Source organism: Oncorhynchus mykiss, chromosome 1 (assembly GCF_057628025.1).
Source record: "Oncorhynchus mykiss isolate SJ-2025 chromosome 1, ASM5762802v1, whole genome shotgun sequence".
In the NCBI taxonomy this organism is placed as follows: Eukaryota; Metazoa; Chordata; class Actinopteri; order Salmoniformes; family Salmonidae; genus Oncorhynchus; species Oncorhynchus mykiss.
In genome coordinates, this window is record NC_143022.1 from 7,792,994 (window position 1) to 7,812,687 (window position 19,694).

Below are 19,694 nucleotides of genomic sequence, written 5' to 3' on the forward strand. Positions count from 1 at the left end.
GACAGGCAGACAGACAGACAGACCAGAACAGAACAGAACAGAACAGACAGACAGACAGACAGACAGACAGACAGACAGACAGACAGACAGACAGACAGGCAGGCAGACAGACAGTATCGACTTGAGTCTCGCCGATGATGTTCTATAGCGCTGCTCCTCCAAGCGAACTCTCAACCTGTAGTGCCATTGTTATGCCTGGATGGAGGCTAAATACCTCCTCTGCAGTCAAAACAATCAGTCTCAACAACAGTTACGCTGAAACTACCACAGTGTCATTCAAGGTAATAATGTGTTTTTTTTACGTACAGTAGAATATCCGTCAGCTCAGTGATATCACAGCTCTTCGATTGAAACAAATGGCTTCGTTTACAAAGTCCCATAATGGATAATAGCATTCCTTTCTCCACCAATTATACCGTACCTGTTAGTCAGACAGTTAACCAAGGATCTTATGTAAAAACTCATTGATGTTTCAGAGTGCAACGTCACAGACCTCAATTGTTAACCCAACGATTCTCTCAGACTCACGTAAAAGCGCATTTCGCCACAACAACACCAACCGAAGCGTTTTGCGAAGCCAACAGTCATCCCGCAAGTCAGATAAATAGTATCGAGGGTGACACTGTTTGTCGAAAAGGGTGGGGGGGGGGGAAAGGAGGGGTGAGAGAGAAATCTGTCTTTTTTCCTCATTCTTTTGCTTCTGAATGTGGCCTTTCTGTGTTCGTTCTGTGTTTGTGGCTACGCTGTGGAATGATTAACACGCTGAACCCTGGGAAATAACTGGTTCACAATGGATGGGTTGTTGCAGTGTATCAGACTACCTTCACCGTGCGTCAGTCACCGGGATGGGAGACACCAGCCCCCTTGTTGCTGAGAAACTCGCTACTTAATCACTGAGAACTGTGAAATCACTCAGCCACTGGTGGCACTGGGCAAACAGACCAGTGATGCTGACGAAAACACGGGCACGGGTTCTTTGGAAGAAAAAAAAAACGGGGGTGTGGATGTGTTTGAACGGGGAAGGGGGAAGTAGGGGACGACGGTTATGTGATACTGCAGTATAGTGTGAGATTGTCTACCTTCTATGAGTGATGTAGTGATAAAACAGGTGGGTAAAACTCTTATCGTCACTCCCTGTACTTTCAATGTAGTTTTCTGAAAAAAATTGGGATGAACTGCATTTACCCTCCACTACACACTAGTCCACCTGTGGAATAGGACTCCCGAGTGTCGCAGTGGTTTGAGGCACTGCGTGGAAGAGGCCTCACTACAGTCCCTGGTTCAAATCCAGGCTATATCAATTCCGGCTGTGATTGGGAGTCCCATAGGGCGGCGAGCAATTGGCCCAGCGTCGTCCGGGTTTGCCCGGGGTAGGCCGTCATTTTAAATAAGAATGTTTTCTTAACTGACTTACCTAGTTAAATAAATGTTAAAATCGTTTTGGTTTTTTTTATGACAAATTCAAATCAAAATAGTGATCAACACTAGTCAATCTAGTTGTGTCTACTTGTCAAAGCCACAAAAGTGTTGTAGCTCGCTTCACCCGAAAACATTTCACTAGGAGAATATTGTCAGGGAGGTGTTTTCATGTATCGTTTTGTATCCTTTTTATTTAAAGCCGGAATAAACGTAGCATGACACGTTGGCAGAGCATTATCATTAGCATCATTATCATTAGCATCATTATCGTTAGCATCATTATCGTTAGCATCATTCGCATTAGCATAATTTTACATTAGCGCCATTATCATTAACATCATTATCGTTAGCATTATTAGCATTCGCATCAATTAACATTAGCATCATTATCATTTGCATCATTTTACATTAGCATCAACGTCAACAAATGACCTATTATTTTCTCTTTTCTCCCTTTGCCTCACGAACAGGTGGACGACCAAATGAAGCTCCTCCAGAACTGTTGGAGCGAGCTCCTCATCCTCGACCACATTTTCCGTCAGGTGATGCACGCCAAAGAGGGCTCCATCCTATTGGTCACCGGGCAACAGGTAAGTCACCTGACTCCCAAAAACCCCGCCCGTCCCTTCCTGCCCGGGCCCCTCCCCTTCTCCCCACACCCTCCCCCTAGACCTCATCAGACGCTCAGCACGTGCACATCAACACCCTTTAAAACAAAATCGACCACACCGGCCCCCCCTTCGTAGTCACCGCTCCATTAAAAAATAGATTACGCTTATAGGTAATGTGACCAGAATAATCAATTATGCATTTTCTCTTTTTTTTTTTTTTCTTCTTTTTTTTTTTGCATCAAGCAAGACTCCTAATGGTGAATAAATAAAGTGCTTGGTTAAGCATGCCTGTGGAGTCATAGCGGTATGGGGGAAGAAAGCCTATTATGATTTACCTTTGCGGTGCCCCAGAGGAGCCTGTGAGGGCTGACGCCTGAGGCTCCTGACGAGGCCCTCAACACAGCCTGTGATTCATCAGTCAGTATGTCAACTGGCAGAGAGGGAGAAACAGATGCTTGCTATGAATATGGCTCGGGAACGCCCGGCACGTCTGTCAGTGAGACAAGAACACTTCATTATTGATGGGGCGGGTGTTTCCGAAACGTTGCTCTTCAACAAAATGTTCTCCAACAATAGATGAGGGCCTTAATATTTAGGCGAGGTGAGGAGGGTCTGTTGACCTCTGATTATTAGTGGTCAGATAGTTGACCTCTGATTATTAGTGGTCAGATAGTTGACCTCTGATTATTAGTGGTCAGGAAGTTGACCTCTGATTAATAGTGGTCAGGAAGTTGACCTCTGATTATTAGTGGTCAGGAAGTTGACCTCTGATTAATAGTGGTCAGATAGTTGACCTCTGATTATTAGTGGTCAGGAAGTTGACCTCTGATTAATAGTGGTCAGGAAGTTGACCTCTGATTAATAGTGGTCAGATAGTTGACCTCTGATTATTAGTGGTCAGGAAGTTGACCTCTGATTATTAGTGGTCAGGAAGTTGACCTCTGATTAATAGTGGTCAGATAGTTGACCTCTGATTATTTGTGGTCAGGAAGTTGACCTCTGATTAATAGTGGTCAGGAAGTTGACCTCTGATTAATAGTGGTCAGATAGTTGACCTCTGATTATTAGTGGTCAGGAAGTTGACCTCTGATTATTAGTGGTCAGGAAGTTGACCTCTGATTAATAGTGGTCAGATAGTTGACCTCTGATTATTAGTGGTCAGGAAGTTGACCTCTGATTATTAGTGGTCAGATAGTTGACCTCTGATTATTAGTGGTCAGGAAGTTGACCTCTGATTAATAGTGGTCAGATAGTTGACCTCTGATTATTTGTGGTCAGGAAGTTGACCTCTGATTAATAGTGGTCAGGAAGTTGACCTCTGATTAATAGTGGTCAGATAGTTGACCTCTGATTATTAGTGGTCAGGAAGTTGACCTCTGATTATTAGTGGTCAGGAAGTTGACCTCTGATTAATAGTGGTCAGATAGTTGACCTCTGATTATTAGTGGTCAGGAAGTTGACCTCTGATTATTAGTGGTCAGATAGTTGACCTCTGATTATTAGTGGTCAGGAAGTTAACATCTGGTTATTAGTGATGGGGAGTTTTCATCTCAGTGCTCTCACACAGAGATAGATACATAAACACATACTCACACTCATAAACACACACATACACACACAGCGCTCAGACACACACAGACACACACACACACAACGCTCAGACACACACAGACACTCCCAATGCTCAGACGCACACAGACACTCACACACACAGCGCTCAGACACACACAGACACATAGCGCTCAGACACACACAGACACACACACAGCGCTCAGACACACACACAGATACACAGTGCTCAGACACACACAAACACACAGCGCTCAGACACACACAGACACACAGCGCTCAGACACACACAGACACACGGCACTCAGACACACACACAGCGCTCAGACACACACACACAGCATTCTGTCTCCATTGCTCTGTGTTTGATTAGCCAGGGCTGGCTATCAGCAGGTCTCGGCCAGTAAAGGAGAGCGAAGGGGAGGATTAGGAGACAGAGGGAGGACGAGGAGACAGAGGGATGACAAGGAGTAGGAGAGGGGAGGGGAAGGAGACAGGGGGAGGAGGAGGAGGAGGAGACAGAGGGAGGGGGAAACAGAGGGAGGAGGAGGAGACAGAGGGAGGAGCAGGAGGAGACAGAGGAAGGAGATGGAGGAGACATATGAAGGAGGAGGAGGAGACTGAGGGAGGAGATGGATGAGACATAGGAAGGAGGAGGAGGAGACAGAGGGAGGAGGAGGAGGAGACGGGGGAGGAGGAGACAGAGGGAGTAGGAGGAGGAGACAGGGGAGGAGGAGACAGAGGGAGTAGGAGGAGGAGACGGGGGAGGAGGAGGAGACAGGGGAGGAGGAGGAGGAGGAGGAGACAGGGGAGGAGGAGACAGAGGGAGAGGGAGACAGAGGGAGGAGGAGGAGACAGGGGAGGAGAGGAGATGGGGAGGGGGGACAGAGTCAGGGGAGGTGTAGGACCAGGTCTAGTTTGCATAGTTTGGTTAATGAACAGCTGGTGTTGGCGGGCCAAAGGGGGATCATGGAGGGGGGACCAGGGAGGGGTGAATCAGGGAGGGGGACCAGGGAGGAGTGAATCAGGGAGGGAGACCAGGGAGGGGTGAATCAGGGAGGGAGACCAGGGAGGGGTGAATCAGGGAGGGGGACCAGGGAGGAGTGAATCAGGGAGGGAGACCAGGGAGGGGTGAATCAGGGACGGGGACCAGGGAGGGGTGAATCAGGGAGGGGGACCAGGGAGGGGTGAATCAGGGAGGGAGACCAGGGAGGGGTGAATCAGGGAGGGGGACCAGGGAGGGGTGAATCAGGGAAGGGGACCAGGGAGGAGTGAATCAGGGAGGGAGACCAGGGAGGGGTGAATCAGGGACGGGGACCAGGGAGGAGTGAATCAGGGAGGGGGACCAGGGAGGGGTGAATCAGGGAGGGGGACCAGGGAGGGGTGAATCAGGGAGGGGGACCAGGGAGGAGTGAATCAGGGAGGGAGACCAGGGAGGGGTGAATCAGGGACGGGGACCAGGGAGGGGTGAATCAGGGAGGGGGACCAGGGAGGGGTGAATCAGGGAGCGGGACCAGGGAGGGGTGAATCAGGGACGCGGACCAGGGAGGGGTGAATCAGGGAGCGGGACCAGGGAGGGGGACCAGGGAGGTGTGAATCAGGGATGGGGACCAGGGAGGGGGACCAGGGAGGGGGACCAGGGAGGAGTGAATCAGGGATGGGGACCAGGGAGGGGTGAATCAGGGAGGGGTGAATCAGGGAGGGGTGAATCAGGGAGGTGGTCCATGGAGGGGTGAATCAGGGAGGGAATTCAGGGAGGGGGACCAGGGAGGGGTGAATCAGGGAGCGGTACCAGGGAGGGGTGAATCAGGGAGGGGGACCAGGGAGGGGGACCAGGGAGGGGTGAATCAGGGAGGGGGAGCAGGGAGGGGGACCAGGGAGGGGGGCTCAGGGAGGGGGACCAGGGAGGGGACCAGGGAGAGGTGAATCAGGGAGGGGTGAATCAGGGACGGGGACCAGGAAGGGCGAATCAGGGAGCAGGACCAGGGAGGGGGACCAGGGAGGGGTGAATCAGGGAGGGGGACCAGGGAGGGGTGAATCAGGGACGGGGACCATTCATTATCTTCTATTATTCACAATGAGACCAGGGGACAGCAGCTTTAAAGCTAGGGCCAACCTCTAACATCACCACCACCACTACCACCACTTTAACCAGCACCACCCCTTTAACCAGCACCACTCCTTTAACCAGCACCACCCCTTCAACCAGCACCACCCCTTTAACCAGCACCACCCCTTTAACCAGCACCACCCCTTCAACCAGCACCACCCCTTTAACCAGCACCACCACTTTAACCAGCACCACTCCTTTAACCAGCACCACCACTTTAACCAGCACCACCCCTTTAACCAGCACCACCCCTTTAACCAGCACCACCACTTTAACCAGCACCACCCCTTTAACCAGCACCACCCCTTTAACCAGCACCACCCCTTTAAGCAGCACCAGCCCTTCAACCAGCACCACCCCTTCAACCAGCACCACCCCTTTAACCAGCACCACCACTTTAACCAGCACCACTCCTTTAACCAGCACCACTCCTTTAACCAGCAACATCACTAACATGACCACTATCACCTCCACCATTAACACCACCACTACCACCACCACCACTAACATCACCACCATCACCACCACCACTAACATCACCACTATCACCACTAACATCACCACTATCAGCACCACCACTTTAACCACCACCACCACTATAACCACCACCACCATCACTACCACTATAACCACTACCACCACTATAACCACCACCACCATCACTACCACTATAACCACCACCACTATAACCACCACCACCACTATAACCACTACTACTATAACCACCACCACCACCACTACCACTATAACCACCACCACTATAACCACTACCACTATAACCACTACCACTATAACCACCACCACCACTATAACCACTACCACCACTATAACCACCACCACCATCACTACCACTATAACCACCACCACTATAACCACCACTAACACTATAACCACAACCACTATTACCACCACCACTATAACCACCACCACTATAACCACCACCACCATCACTACCACTATAACCACCACCACTAAAACCACCACCACCACTATAACCACTACCACTATAACCACCACCACTATAACCACCACCAACACCACTATAACCACCACCACTATAACCACCACCACCACCACTATAACCACCACCACTATAACCACTAGCACTATAACCACAGCCACTATAACCACTACCACTATGACCACCACCACCACTATAACCACTACCACTATAACCACCACCACTATAACCACTACCACTATAACCACTACCACTATAACCACCACCACCACCACTATCACCACCACCACTATAACCACTATCACTATAACCACCACCACCACTATAACCACTACCACTATAACCACCACCACTAGAACCACCACCATTATAACCACCACCACCACTATAACCACTACCACTATAACCACCACCACTAGAACCACCACCATTATAACCACCACCACCATTATAACCACCACCACTATAACCACCACCACCACTATAACCACTACCACTATAACCACCACCACTAGAACCACCACTACCACTATAACCACCACCACCATTATAACCACCACCACTAGAACCACCACCACTACTATATCCACTACAACTATAACCACCCCTATAACCACCACCACTACCACCACCACCACTATCACCACTACCACCACACCACCACCACCACCACTATCACCACCACCATTATCACCACTACCACCACACCACCACCACCACTATCACCACCACCACTATCACCACCACCATAACCACTACCACTATCACCACCACTACCACTATAACCACTACCATTATAACCACTACCACCATCACCACCACCACTATCACCACTATAACCACCACCACTATAACCACTACCACTATAACCAACGCTACTACTATCACCACCACCACCACTATAACCTATACCACCACTATAACCACCACCACTATAACCAACACTACTACTATCACCACCACCACAATAACCCCTACCACCACTATAACCACTTCCACTATAACCACCACTACTACTATCACCACCACCACCACTATAACCATTACCACTATAACCACTACCACTATAACCACCACCACTAGAACCACCACCACTAGAACCACTACCACTATAACCACCACCACTATAACCACCACTACTATCACCACCACCACTATAACCACCACCACTATAACCACTACAACTATAACCACTACCACTATAACTACTACCACTATAACCACCACCACTATAACCACTACCACTATAACCAACACTACTACTATAACCACCACCACCACTATAACCACCACCACTATAACCACCACCATTATAACCACCACCACTATAACCACCACCACCACTATAACCACCACCATTATAACCACCACCACTATAACCACCACCACCACTATAACCACTACCACTATAACCACTACCACTATCACCACCACCACTATAACCACCACCACTATAACCACCACCACCACTATAACCACCACCACCACTTTATCCACCACCACTATAACCACCACCACTATACCCTTCACCACTATAACCACCACCACTATAACCACCACCACTATAACCACCACCACTACAACCACCACCACTACCACTATTACCACAACCACCATCACTACCACCACCAAAAGCACACACCAGTATGTTGTCCATAGTAGAAACTGCCGCTTAGTAGAAACTGCCTTCTGTTGTCAGAATGGCCCCGGTGCACCACTGGGGGATTGATATTGCTTGATGTCAATGGCACTAGCACATGAAAGGCAAATGTGAAAATATTGTTCAAAAAAATCTTCTCTGAACAAACACATCTATTCAGCAGGTTTCCACTACTTTCGAATAACATTTTCTTTTTAAAGGAACTGTAACGGAATTCTTCGTCCTCTTCTGACGAGGAGTATGAAATGTCGGACCAATGCGCAGTGTGGTATGTGTTCATGATGTTTATTAACTGAACAACAAAATACAAAATAACAATGTGAAATATACGAAAACCGAAACAGTCCTGAAAGGTGCAGAAAACACTAGACAGAAAACAATCACCCACAAAACATAGGTGGGAAAAGGCTACTAACATAGACAATCACCAACCCAGGCTACCTAAGTGTGATTCTCAATCAGAGGCAACGAAATACACCATACCAGGCCAAACACATTAACACAACATAGAAAAAAGAACATAGACTACCCACCCCAACTCACGCCCTGACCAAACTTAAACAAAGACATAACAAAGGAACTAAGGTCAGAACGTGACAGGAACTTTCTGTTTTCTTTGAAGTTGAACACTCTAATCCAAATTTCTGAAAGATTTGGGGCTAAATTCAATCCGTATCGCTGAAGAGCCACGCTATAGCGGGATAGAAATTTAAAGCCAATGTTCTCGTAGAAATTTAAAGCCAATGTTCTCGTAGAAATTTAAAGCCACTGTTCTTAGCGGAGACTGCATTCACTGTAAATTATGCATATGTCAGCTCAATCAGAAATTAACTTAAAATTTTAATTTCAAATTGCGCTACTGTGCTGAACTTCAACGATACGGAATGAATCTAGCCCTTACACAATTAATTGAAGGCATAGTTTTTTTATACAGTGCCTTGCAAAGGTGTTTAAACCCAACATCTCTCATCACCCCGAGAACTCCATCCCCACAGTGAAGCATGGTGGTGGCAGCATCATGCTGTGGGGATGTGTTTCATCGGCAGGGACTGGGAAACTGGTAAGAATTGAAGGAATGTTGGATGGTGCTAATTACAGGGAAATTCTTAAGGGAAACCTGTTTCAGCCCTCCAGAGATTTGAGACTGGGACAGAGGTTCCCCTTCCAGCAGGACAATGACCCTAAGCATACTGCTAAAGCAACACTCGAGTGGTTTAAGGGGAAACATTTAAATGTCTTGGAATGGTCTAGTCAAAGCCCAGACCTCAATCCAATTGAGAATCTGTGGTATGACTTAAAGATCCCATTGCTGTACACCATCCAACTTGAAGGAGCTGGAGCAGATTTGCCTTGAAGAATTGGCAAAAATCCCAGTGGCTAGATGTGCCAAGCTTATAGAGACATACCCCAAGAGACTTGCAGCTGTAATTGCTGCAAACGGTGGCTCTACAAAGTATTGACTTTTGGAGGGTGAATAGTTACGCATGCTCAAGATTTTTGTTGTTGTCTTATTTCTTGTTTGTTTCACAAATGAAATATGTTGCATTTTCAAAGTGGTAGGCATGTTGTGTAAATCAAATGATACAACCCCCCCCCAAAAAAAAAATATTTTAATTTTTTTTGTATTGCAAAAAAAAAATGGGAAAATGCCAACAGGCATAAGACTGCTAAATAGTTAATTAAATGGTTTACCCAGACTATTTGCACTGACCCTATCTTGCACGGACTCTATGCATACTCACAAGATTATACTGTATATACTGTTTAAACACACATTACATACACACTCACTCACACACACACACTACACTGACACTCTCACACAAAAACCACACACATTCACACACACACATAACACACACACACAAAATAAATGAGTTCGTAAGCAAGCTGTTTACGGTAAAGTCTACATCCGTTGTATTCGGAGCATGTGACAAATCAAATTTGTCACAAAAATAGTTTTTACATAAGGCTAGGAAGCCATAACCCAAGGCATTGACATCAAGAGCCCAATCCTTCATTGAAGTTATTTCATGCACAGATGGTTTTCTATAAATTGATTGACACCTTAGGAGGGAGGGGGGTTGACTTTTCACTGACTCATCATTTCCACCACCTCAAAAAAGGGATGAGGGAGACGAAGAGGGGGAGAGAGAGAGAGAGAGAGAAAGAGAGATGGAAAAAGAGAGGAGAAAGAGATATTCTGAGAGAGAGAGAGAGAGAGAGAGAGAGAGAGAGAGAGAGAGAGAGAGAGAGAGAGACAGACAGTCAGACAGACAGACAGACAGACAGACAGACAGACAGACAGACAGACAGAAGGGAGAGATGGAGAGACAGGGGAGAGAGAGACAGAGACAGAGAGAGAGAGCGAGAGAGAGAGAGATGGAGAGACAGAGAGAGAGAGATGGAGAGAGAGAGATGGAGAGAGAGCGAGCGAGATGGAAAGACAGAGAGAGAGAGGGAGATATGGAGAGACAGAGAGATGGAGAGAGAGCGAGATGGAAAGACTGAGAGAGAGGTGGAGAGATGAGGAGACGGAGAGAGAGAGAGATGGAAAGACAGAGAGAGAGAGGGAGATATGGAGAGACAGAGAGTGAGAGATGGAGAGACAGAGAGAGAGATGGAGAGACAAAGAGAGAGATGGAGAGATGGAGAGATGGAGGCAGATGGAGAGATGGAGAGACCGAGAGAGAGATATGGAGATATGGAGAGATGGAGAGACCGAGGGAGAGACAGGAGAGAGACAGTGAAGTGAGGGAGAGAGAGAGACAGAGAGATGACGTGAGGAAGAGAGGGAAAAGCTGGCGTGCATCTCCGAATCCTCCTGATGATTTAAAACATTCTACTCATATTTAATTAATGCGACTTGCGAGGACCCCTCCCTCATCCTTCTACCTTCCTGAGTTTAAGGGGCAACCCTATTCTCTCCCCTCCCTCAGCCTTCTACCTTCCTGAGCTTAAGGGGCAACCCTATTCTCTCCCCTCCCTCAGCCGTCTACCTTCCCAGAGAAACAACACTATTCTCTTCCCTCCCTCAGCCTGTCTACCTTCCCAGACAAACAACACCATTCTCTTCCCTCCCTCAGCCTGTCTACCTTCCTGAGCTTAGTAGGAAAGCCCTATCCTCTCCCCTCCCTCAGCCGTCTACTTTCCCAGAGAAACAGCCCTATCCCTACCCCTCCCTCTACCTTCCCCAAGAAACCCTGGCACAGTCAATTATGCTAATTTCTGTCAATAAATATTAAAATGTAATATGGCCAGACTCCTGTGAGTGGCAGCTATAGACTTGCCTCCCAGACAAATTTGCTGCTGCTGCAGATATTAAGTGCACCTAAAAGGGCTTGTGGTGTGCCACGGGGCCAGACCATGAGGAGGGGCGGGCCTGGGGGACCTCCAGGGGGGACTCACACGCTCTCACCCCTCGCCCCTCTCACCCCTCGTCCCTCTCTCTCCCCGACCCCTGCATCCAGATGCAGAGGAGGGGAGAAGAGCGGGGCTGGAGATAGGGAGGGGAGAGGAGGGAGAAGGAGAGAGGTGAACATGCGTTCTCTCTCTCTCTCTCTCTCTCTCTGCCTCTTTCTGTCTCTCACTCTGTCTCTTTCTGTCTCTTTCTCTCTCTGTCTCTCTGTCTCTCTCTTTCTCTGTCTCTCTCTCTCTCCGTCTCTCTCTCTCTCTCTGTCTCTCTCCTCTCCATCTCTCTCCGTCTCTCTCCCTCTCTGTCTCTCCTTTTTTTCCCACTCTCTCCAGTCAGATTAATATAATAGTTTGTATTAAAAGTTTGTATGCTTTACAAGAATAACGATTTCCATAATAATCCTGTTTATTCGGACACATCTGAAATTAGGCTACTAAAACATTCGACCACAGCAACCATGTTATTTTTGCTAAGCCTATGTGAGTGTGGACATGTAAAGTTTGTATGTAAAACCTATATCTAAGATACATACAGTGTCTTCAGAAAGTGTTCACACCCTTTGACCTTTTCCACATTTTGTTACAATCTGAATTTAAAATTGCTTACATTTGTTTTTTTTTGTAACACAATACCCCATAATGTCAAAGTGGAATTATGTTTTTAGACATTTTTACTGATTAATAACAAATTAAAAGCGGAAATTTCTTGAGTCAATAAATATTCAACCCCTTTGTTATGGCAAACCTCAATAAATTCAGAAGTAAAAAAAAAAGTCACATAATAAATTGCAATGAACTCAATATGTGTGAAATAACAGTGTTAAACGTGATTTTTAACGACTCATCTCTGTACCCTACACATACAATAATCTGTAAGGTCCCTCATCTCTGTACCCCACACATAGAATAATCTGTAAGGTCCCTCATCTCTGTACCCCACACATGCAATAATCTGTAAGGTCCCTCATCTCTGTACCCCACACATACAATAATCTGTAAGGTCCCTCATCTCTGTACCCCACACATACAATAATCTGTAAGGTCCCTCATCTCTGTACCCAACACATACAATAATCTGTAAGGTCCCTCATCTCTGTACCCCACACATACAATAATCTGTAAGGTCCCTCATCTCTGTACCCTACACATACAATAATCTGTAAGGTCCCTCATCTCTGTACCCCACACATACAATAAATCTGTAAAGTCCCTCATCTCTGTACCCCACACATACAATAATCTGTAAAGTCCCTCATATCTGTACCCCACACATACAATAATCTGTAAGGTTTCTCAGTCAGGCAGTGAATTTCAAACACAGATTAAACCACAAAGAGGTTTTCCAATGCCTCGCAAAGAAGGACACCTATTGATAGATTGGCAAAGTCACTACAGGCGTCCTTACTACAGTAACTCAGTTGATTTCAACATGAGACCAATAGTGACTTTAAAACAGTTACACAGTTTAATGGCTGTGATAGGAGAAAACTGAGGAGGGTTCAACAACATTGTAGTTACTCCACAATACTAACCTTATTGTTAGTAGGGAAAAGAAGGAATCCTGTACAGAATAAAAAATATTGTAACGATTCTCTTCTTGTGAAGTAGAGGCGGACCAAAGCGCAGCGTGGTGGTTGTTCATTGTATTTATTGACGACACTATACATGAACAAACTAACGAAAAAAAACAAGAAACGTGAGAACTCAAAACAGCCCTGTCTGGTACAAAAACAGGAACAATCACCCACAAACACACAGTGAAACCCAGGCTACCTAAATATGGTTCCCAATCAGAGACAATGACGAACACCTGCCTCTGATTGAGAACCATATCAGGCCGAACATAGAACTAGACCAAAACATAGAAAAACAAACATAGACTGCCCACCCAACTCACGCCCTGACCATACTAAATAAATACAAAAACAAAGGAAATAGAGGTCAGAACGTGACAGTACCCCCCCCCAAAGGTGCGGACTCCGGCCACAAAACCTTGACCTATAGGGGAGGGTCTGGGTGGGCGTCTGTCCGCGGTGGCGGCTCTGGCGCGGGACGCGGACCCCACTTCGCCATTGTCTCAGTCCGCCTTATTGTCCGCCTCCGTGGCTTACTCACCATGCCCACCCCTCTCAATGACCCCACTGGACAGAGGGGCTGCTTGGGACAGAGGGGCAGCTTCTCGGGACAGAGGGACAGCTGCTCGGGACAGAGGGACAGCTGCTCGGGACAGAGGGACAGCTGCTCGGGACAGAGGGACAGCTGCTCGGGACAGAGGGACAGCTGCTCGGGACAGAGGGACAGCTGCTCGGGACAGAGGGACAGCTGCTCGGGACAGAGGGACAGCTGCTCCGGGCGGAGGGGCTCTAGCGGCCCCTGGCTGACTGGCGGCACTGGCGGCCCCTGGCTGACTGGCGGCCCCTGGCTGACTGGCGGCGCTGGCGGCCCCTGGTTGACTGGCGGCGCTGGCGCTGGGCTGACTGGCGGCACTGGCGGCCCCTGGTTGACTGGCGGCACTGGCGGCCCCTGGCTGACTGGCGGCACTGGCGGCCCCTGGCTGACTGGCGGCACTGGCGGCCCCTGGCTGACTGGCGGCATTGGCGGCTCCTGGCAGACGGGCGGCACTGGCGGCTCCTGGCAGACGGGCGGCACTGGCGGCGCTGGGCAGACGGGCGACACTGGCGGCGCTGGGCAGACGGGCGGCACTGGCGGCGCTGGGCAGACGGGCGGCACTGGCGGCGCTGGGCAGACGGGCGGCACTGGCGGCGCTGGGCAGACGGGCGGCACTGGCGGCGCTGGGCAGACGGGCGGCACTGGCGGCGCTGGGCAGACGGGCGGCACTGGCGGCGCTGGGCAGACGGGCGGCACTGGCGGCGCTGGGCAGACGGGCGGCGCTGGCGGCGCTGGGCAGACGGGCGGCGCTGGGCAGACGGGCGGCGCTGGCGGCGCTGGGCAGACGGGCGGCGCTGGCGGCGCTGGGCAGACGGGCGGCGCTGGCGGCGCTGGGCAGACGGGAAGCTCCGATGGCGCCGGGCAGACGCGAAGCTCTGGCAGAGGCGCCGGGCAGACGGGAGGCTCCGGCAGAGGCGCCGGACAGGCGGGAGGCTCCGGCAGCGGCGCCGGACAGGCGGGAGGCTCCGGCAGCGGCGCCGGACAGGCGGGAGGCTCCGGCAGCGGCGCCGGACAGGCGGGAGGCTCCGGCAGCGGCGCCGGACAGGCGGGAGGCTCCGGCAGAGGCGCCGGACAGGCGGGAGGCTCCGGCAGAGGCGCCGGACAGGCGGGAGGCTCCGGCAGAGGCGCCGGACAGACGGGAGACTCCGGCAGCGCTGGAGAGGAGGAAGGCTCTGGTAGCGCCGGACAGGCGGGAGGCTCCGGCAGCGCTGGAGAGGAGGAAGGCTCTGGACGGATGGGCCGGAGAGACAGCCTGGTACGGGGAGCTGCCACCGGAGGGCTGGGGTGTGGAGGTGGTGACGGATAGACCGGGCCGTGCAGGCGCACTGGAGCTCTTGAGCACCGAGCCTGCCCAACCTTACCCGGTTGAATGGTCCCGGTCGCCCTGCCAGTGCGGCGAGGTGGAATAGCCCGCACTGGGCTATGCAGGCGAACCGGGGACACCGTGCGCAAGGCTGGTGCCATGTAAGCCGGCCCAAGGAGACGCACTGGAGACCAGATGCGTAGAGCCGGCTTCATGGCACTTGGCTCGATGCCCACTCTAGCCCGGCCGATACGCGGAGCTGGAGTGTACCGCACCGGGCTGTGCACCCGCACTGGGGACACCGTGCGCTCCACAGCATAACACGGTGCCTGCCCGGTCTCTCTAGCCCACCGGTAACCACAGGAAGTTGGCTCAGGTCTCCTACCTGGCGTAGCCATACTCCCTGTTAGCCCCCCCCCAAGAAATTTTTGGGGCTGACTCCCGGGCTTCCATCCACGACGCCGCGCTGCCTCCTCATACCAGCGCCTCTCCGCTTTCGCCGCCTCCCGTTCTTCCTTGGGGCGGCGATACTCTCCTGGCTGAGCCCAAGGTCCTTTACCGTCTAATTCGTCCTCCCATGTCCATACCTCCTCGCGCTGCTCCTGCTGCTGCTTTCTCCTTTGCCCATTACCACACCGCTTGGTCCTGTTGTGGTGGGTGATTCTGTAACGATTCTCTTCTTGTGAAGTAGAGGCGGACCAAAGCGCAGCGTGGTGGTTGTTCATTGTATTTATTGACGACACTATACATGAACAAACTAACGAAAAAAAACAAGAAACGTGAGAACTCAAAACAGCCCTGTCTGGTACAAAAACAGGAACAATCACCCACAAACACACAGTGAAACCCAGGCTACCTAAATATGGTTCCCAATCAGAGACAATGACGAACACCTGCCTCTGATTGAGAACCATATCAGGCCGAACATAGAACTAGACCAAAACATAGAAAAACAAACATAGACTGCCCACCCAACTCACGCCCTGACCATACTAAATAAATACAAAAACAAAGGAAATAGAGGTCAGAACGTGACAAATATTCCAAAATCCTGTTTGAAACAAGGCACTAAAGTAATACTGCAAAAAAAAATGTGTCAAAAGAAATGTTTGTCTTGAATACAAAGTATTTTGTTTGGGGCAAATTCAAAACAACACATCACTGAGTACCATGGGGGCTGGGATTAAAATGTAAAATTAATTAAATAAAAATACAGCCAAAACACACTTCACGACAAGAGAGACAACACAACACAAAGAGAGACCTAAACACAACGACATGGCACGGCAGCAAACACAATTTTTATTCAACGAGGCAAGTCAGTTAAAAACTAATTATTCTTTACAATGACAGCCTAGGAACCGTGGGTTAACTGCCTTGTTTAGGGGGGCAGAACAACTGATTTATACCTTGTCAGCTCGTGGATTCGATCTTGCAACCTTTCAGTTACTAGTTCAACGCTCTAAACACTAGGCTACCTGCCGCGCATGACGACAAAGCATGGTAGACAACACAGGAGAGAGAGAGAAGGCATAGTAAGGACATCTGACATCATAGTAAGGACATCTGACATCATAGTAAAATGACATCTTATGACATCATAGTAAGGACATCTGACATCATAGTAAGGACATCTGACATCATAGTAAGGACATCTGCCATCATAGTAAGTAACATCTGACATCATAGTAAGGACATCTGACATCATAGTAAGGAATCTTCTGACATCATAGTAAGGACATCTTATGACATCATGGTAAGGACATCTTATGACATCATACTAAAGACATCATCTGAGCTGTCTGTCAAGTAGAAGATGCCAATTGAGAAAATCCAATTGTTTTTACTTTCCAAAAGATGTTCATTCATCCACACAACACATGTTTCTCACCTCAACTTCAGTATACACTGCATGGGAGTGTGTAGTGTGAGATCAACCACTAGCTTGGACCAGTCACCTGTTGTACTTCATTGTATGAATGAATGAATGACTTACATTTTATTTTAGTATCAAATCGCCAATTGGCAACCCATCCCTTATGGGATGAATTGACACAAACAAACATTGCAATAATTCACTGTGGTAATGAAATTATCATTCTTCTTCCTGTATACTCTGCATCGCATAAAGAGTGAAAAAATAAACATTAAAATCAATACATAATAGTAAATGACATCCCTAGAGCAGTACAATAATATATATACATGAGGGAAAAAAGTGAGGGAAAAAAGTATTTGATCCCGAGCTGATTTTTTACGTTTGCCCACTAACAAAGAAATGATCAGTCTATAATTGTAATGGTAGGTTTATTTGAACAGTGAGAGACAGAATAACAACAAAATAAATCCAGAAAAACGCATGTCAAAAATGTTGCAAATTGATTTGCATTTTAATGAGGGAAATAAGTATTTGACCCCTCTGCAAAACATGACTTAGTACTTGGTGGCAAAACCCTTGTTGGCAATCACAGAGGTCAGATGTTTCTTGTAGTTGGCCACCAGGTTTGCACACATCTCAGGAGGGATTTAGTCCCACTGCTCTTTGCAGATCTTCTCCAAGTCATTAAGGTTTCGAAGCTGACGTTTGGCAACTTGAACCTTCAGCTCCCTCCACAGATTTTCTATGGGATTAAGGTCTGGATACTGGCTAGGCCACTCCAGGACCTTAATGTGCTTCTTCTTGAGCCACTCCTTTGTTGCCTTGACCGTGTGTTTTGGGTCATTGTCATGCTGGAATACCCATCCAGGACCCATTTTGAATGCCCTGGCTGAGGGAAGGAGGTTCTCACCCAAGATTTGACGGTACATGGCCCGTCCATCGTCCCTTTGATGTGGTGAAGTTGTCCTGTCTCCTTAACAAAAAAACACCCCCAAAGCATAATGTTTTCACCTCCATATTTGACGGTGGGGATGGTGTTCTTGGGGTCATAAGCAGCATTCCTCCTCCTCCAAACACGGCAAGTTGAGTTGATGCCAAAGAGCTCCATTTTGGTCTCATCTGACCACAACACTTTCGCCCAGTTGTCCTCTGAATCATTCAGATGTTCAAACTTCAGCAGGGGGACCTTGCGGGCGCTGCAGGATTTCAGACCTTCACGGCGTAGTGTGTTACTGTAACGGTTTTCTTCGTGAGAAGGAGAGTCGGACCAAAATGCAGCGTGTAGATTGCGATCCATGTTTTAATGAACAAACGTAAAACACGAATCAATGCAAACACTACAAAATAAAGAACGTGATGAACGTAACGAAAACCTAAAACAGCCTATCTGGTGAAAAACACATAGACAGGAACAATCACCCACAAACACACAGTGAACCCCAGGCTACCTAAATATGGTTCCCAATCAGAGACAATGACGAACACCTGCCTCTGACTGAGAACCATATCAGGCTGAACATAGAAATAGACAAACAAGACATGAAACATAGAATGCCCACTCAGATCACACCCTGACCAATCAAAACATAGAAAATACAAAGTAAACTATGGTCAGGGCGTGACAGTACCCCCCCCCCCAAGGTGCGGACTCCGGCCGCAAAACCTGAACCTATAGGGGAGGGTCTGGGTGGGCATCTGTCCGCGGTGGCGGCTCTGGCGCTGGACGTGGACCCCACTCCATGACAGTTTTAATCCCCCTCCTAAACGTCCCTAAATAGGTTACCCACCACAATGATAACATGGGACAGAGGGACAGCTCGGGACAGAGGTAACTCGGGACAGATGGGTAGCTCAGCACTGAGAGGAAGCTCAGCACTGAGAAGAAGCTCAGCACTGAGAGGAAGCCCAGGCAGGTAGTAGAAACTACCAGAACCTGGCTGGCTGGCGGTTTCAGCAGATCCTGGTCGACTAGCAGATCTGGAAGAATCTGGTCGACTGGCGGATCTGGGAGAATCTGGTCGACTGGCGGATCTGGGAGAATCTGGTCGACTGGCGGATCTGGGAGAATCTGGTCGACTGGCGGATCTGGGAGAATCTGGTCGACTGGCGGATCTGGGAGAATCTGGTCGACTGGCGGGTCTGGGAGAATCTGGTCGACTGGCGGATCTGGGAGAATCTGGTCGACTGGCAGATCTGGGAGAATCTGGTCGACTGGCAGATCTGGGAGAATCTGGTCGACTGGCAGATCTGGGAGAATCTGGTCGACTGGCAGATCTGGGAGAATCTGGTCGACTGGCAGATCTGGAAGAATCTGGACGACTGGCAGATCTGAGAGAGTCTGGACGACTGGCAGATCTGGAAGAGTCTGGTCGACTGGCAGATCTGGAAGAGTCTGGTCGACTGGCAGATCTGGAAGAGTCTGGTCGACTGGCAGATCTGGAAGAGTCTGGTCGACTGGCAGATCTGGAAGAGTCTGGTCGACTGGCAGATCTGGAAGAGTCTGGTCGACTGGCAGATCTGGAAGAGTCTGGTCGACTGGCAGATCTGGAAGAGTCTGGTCGACTGGCAGATCTGGAAGAGTCTGGTCGACTGGCAGATC

At 49.2% G+C, this 19,694-nt stretch overlaps 1 protein-coding gene across 1 annotated transcript in view; it reads left to right on the forward strand.

Annotated features, from left to right (window-relative positions):
* LOC110528450 (nuclear receptor subfamily 5 group A member 2-like) overlaps positions 1-19,694 on the forward strand; it is a 140,549-nt gene that overhangs the window by 83,811 nt on the left and 37,044 nt on the right. Inside the window, exon 6 of the mRNA XM_036985694.2 lies at positions 1,890-2,009. Coding sequence (XP_036841589.2) covers positions 1,890-2,009 — 120 coding nt within the window. The remainder of the gene's footprint in view (positions 1-1,889; positions 2,010-19,694) is intronic.